This window comes from Arachis ipaensis, chromosome B09, assembly GCF_000816755.2.
Source record: "Arachis ipaensis cultivar K30076 chromosome B09, Araip1.1, whole genome shotgun sequence".
Lineage (NCBI taxonomy): Eukaryota > Viridiplantae > Streptophyta > Magnoliopsida > Fabales > Fabaceae > Arachis > Arachis ipaensis.
In genome coordinates, this window is record NC_029793.2 from 73,271,670 (window position 1) to 73,275,732 (window position 4,063).

The window sequence follows — 4,063 nt, forward strand, 5'->3', positions numbered from 1 at the left end:
GTTTACCAAGGAAAAACTATGATCCATACTCCAAGACTTACAACCCTGGATGGAGAAACCACCCAAACTTTGGGTGGAGAAGTGAGCAAGGTCAAAAGCAAGTCACACAGAGGACGTCTCAACACCCCCACAACAACACTTCTTCATATGATTATCAAAATCAAAATAGCACATCTGCTCCGAATCACCCATCAATTGATGACAAGCTCTCTAAGATCGAAACCTTCATTGAAGGAATATGCAGAGACATTCAAGACAGTAAAGCATTCAGAGAGGAAGTGCAGTCAAACATGCAGAATCAAAATGCTGCCATCACAAAACTGGAGACACAAATCAGCTATCTGTTTAAGCAGCTTCCTAACCACAATTTTTGCTATGATGCCCATTCAAGCAAAAGGGAGGAGTGTCAAGCTATCACACTTAGGAGTGGGAAGGAACTGAAGGAACAGCCCCAAAAACCACAAGAAGAAGGCTCAAATGAAAAGGAAGAAGAGCAAGATGGAATGCAACCCCCCACGCCAAGTCTGCAGAAAGAAAAAAAGATACCTCAACTAAACGTCTCAAGAGCTCCATACCCCCAGCTATTGAAGAAAAAGAAAGATGACAACCAGTTCTTGAGATTTTTGGAAATCTTCAAGAAGCTACAAATCAACATACCATTTACTGAAGCCATAGAACAAATGCCACTTTATGCCAAGTTTTTGAAGGAGCTAATGACTAAGAAGAGAAGCTGGAAGAACAATGAGACTGTAATACTAACTGAAGAGTGCAGTGCTATCATTCAGCATAAACTACCTCAGAAACTGAAGGATCCTGGGAGTTTTCAGATCCCTTGCATTATAGGAGAAATCACAGTAGAAAAGGCTCTTTGTGACTTAGGGGCTAGCATCAACTTGATGTCAATAGCTATGATGAGAAAGATGAAAATTGAGGAGGCTAAACCAACAAAAATAGCTCTACAACTGGTAGACCGGTTGTTCAAATTCCCTCATGGGATAGTAGAGGATTTGCTAGTAAAAGTAGGAGATTTCATATTCCCAGCAGATTTTGTGGTGCTGGACATGCAGGAAGACGCCACGACCTCCATCATCTTGGGAAGGCCATTCTTGGCCACTGCTGGAGCTGTCATTGATGTTCAGAAGGGTGACCTCACCCTGAGATTACACAATGAAAAGATGACATTCAATGTGTTCAAGGCCATGAGTTATCCACCGGAACAATTGGGGGAATGCATGAGGTTAGATGCACTTGAAGATGAAGTGCAGGAGAATTTTGAAGAAGATAAACCTGAAGAGAATGAGAGATGGGTGGAGGAAGAATCTGAATCAAGTGAAGAGGTAGCTACAGTAGAAATACATATACCAGATGCACCAAAGGAAAGGAACGAAAAATCAGAAGCACCCAAACCTGAACTCAAAGCATTGCCACACACTCTCAAATATTCATATCTAGGAGAAAATGAAAACTACCCAGTGATCATAAATTCATCCCTCAGTCAAGATCAAGAGGATGAGCTACTCAAGGTGCTGCGGGAGCATAAGGATGCCATTGGATGGACCCTTGCTGACTTGAAGGGAATCAGTTCAGCCATATGCATGCATAAAATACTGTTGGAAGATGACGCCAAGCCATCCTAGTTCACAAAGCACCATGGTTCGCAGATATTGCAAATTTCAAGGCAACTGGGGCATTACCCCCAGGGATCAATAAACATCAAAAGAGGAAGCTCATGAATGATGCAAAATAATTTGTCTGGGACGAGCCATATCTCTTCAAGAAATGTTCAGATGGAATTCTTAGAAGATGTGTTTCAGAAGAGGAAGGGAGAGAAGTCCTGTGGAACTGCCACGGTTCATGCTATGGCGGGCACTTTGGAGGGGACAGAACTGCAGCAAAGGTGTTACAAAGTGGATTCTTTTGGCCCACCCTTTTCAAGGATGCCAAGGAACTAGTAAAAAGCTGCAATGAATGCCAAAGATCTGGAAACCTGCCCAAAAGAAACGCCATGCCACAAAATTTCATCTTGGAACTGGAACTGTTTGATGTGTGGGGAATTGATTTCATGGGACCATTCCCAACCTCATATGAAAACAAGTACATCCTGGTAGCAGTGGATTATGTTTCCAAGTGGGTAGAGGCTATTGCAACCCCAACTAATGATAACAAGGTAGTCATGAACTTCCTCAGGAAGAATATCTTTAGCCGGTTTGGAGTCCCAAGAGCCCTCATCAGTGATGGAGGGAGCCACTTTTGTAACAAACCACTAGAAGCTCTCCTCTTAAGATATGGGGTAAAACACAAAGTAGCCACACCTTACCATCCTCAAACAAGTGGGCAAACTGAGATATCCAATAGAGAGCTGAAGAGGATCCTGGAAAAGACTGTGGGCGCATCTAGAAAGGATTGGTCGAAGAAGTTGGATAATGCTCTTTGGGCATACAGAACAGCATTCAAAACTCCACTTGGAATGTCTCCATATCAACTAGTCTATGGGAAGGCTTGTCATTTACCACTGGAGCTGGAACACAAAGCTCTTTGGGCTATCAAGATACTAAATTTTGACAGTATTGCTGTTGGTGCAAAAAGGATCTTGCAGCTGCAAGAGATGGAGGAATTCAGGTCACAAGCCTATGAAAACACTAAGATGTATAAAGAGAAGGCAAAGAGAAAACATGACTTGCATCTGGCACCCAGGAGTTTCGAAAAAGGGCAGCAAGTACTCCTTTACAATTCTAAATTAAGGCTGTTCCCAGGAAAACTAGAATTACACTCCACTTCAAAAGAACATTGCAAGCTCCATCCAATCAAGAGAAACCACTTAGATGTAGTTAGACTATAGGTGATCATTGCTTTGTTGATAACAAGATATGAGGGTCTCTGCATATATGCAATGTTTTGTACTAGGCGAAGAACTAAGTTTGGTGTTCACACACCAAATTGAGTTCGAGAGGCACAAGCATACATGTAAGCTAACTATGTCTCAAGTGCTTTGGGAACAAGTAACTTCCAGTAACCTTGCAGGAATCTTATAAGGAAATGGTGCACCTTCACCAAAAGAAGCGAGGCAGCAAAAACTAGGATGATGACAAAGAGAGAGGGGGACCAGAGATCATCACCCGAAGGTTGTATTGTTACCCAATTCCATTGTACTCAGAATTGTTGAAAGTTGGAAATCCGAATGCACTTTTGATTTGTAGTTACTCATAGTTGAACCCTTTTTAAATTCTGTCTTTTAAGTTCTGAATAGGTCTATGTACACTAGTCTTTATGTTACTGCACCATCACTTAACTTACTTGTAAGATTGTCCATTTTAAATCAAATTGAAGAAGAGAATGATTATGTTTTTAAAAGACCAGAGTAGAGTTCATATTGTGGAAGTGCATTCATGAATCTTTGGGGTAGTCATAAGTTAGCTAAGTTGGTTCAACCACAAGGCTGGGATGACAACTATCTATCCTGAATACTTGACTTTGGATATACCCATGAGAATGAGCATATGACAAGATCCTAATAAGAGAAAAGGGAAAGAATAATGGAAGTGAAAAACAAAAGAAAAAGAGTAAGCAATAAGGCTAGGCACCAATGGTTTGGACCTTGAGACAAGTGTCTGTGGTGCTCCTGTGTGAGGGATCTACTTGGATGAATAAGCTCTCAGGGGTGCTTTATCACTTGGTAACTTGGGTTAACTAACCCGGGATTATCAGCTGAAAATCCACTATCAAGAGTAACCCTCACTACAGAGCATTTAGTAACCCAAAGAGGTGCTGGACACCAAGGTCTCAAGAAAAGAAAATAAACAAACTATATGCTTGTGGTGTGTATGTATGGGGGAGAGACTTGAGGGAGTAAGTCCTTAGGGGTGCTTCAACACCTAGCACCTTGAACCAACTGGTTCGGGAGTGTTGGCTGAAAGCTTATCTTAAAGAGTTGCCCCTTACAGAGCACTTAACCTAAATAACACAAATAACCCTTGAAATAACAATAAAAGGATCAATGAATAAAAGTCTCATGGGATATAAACAAAGTAAGTGTTTAGAGACATGATAAAGCTATGAAAACCAG

At 41.4% G+C, this 4,063-nt stretch overlaps 1 protein-coding gene across 1 annotated transcript; it reads left to right on the forward strand.

Moving 5' to 3' along the window:
• Positions 630-1,127, forward strand: LOC110267349 (the record flags this gene model as incomplete). Its single annotated transcript, XM_021112657.1, has 1 exon — positions 630-1,127. A coding segment is annotated over one exon (498 nt), but the record flags the coding sequence as incomplete, so codon positions are not given.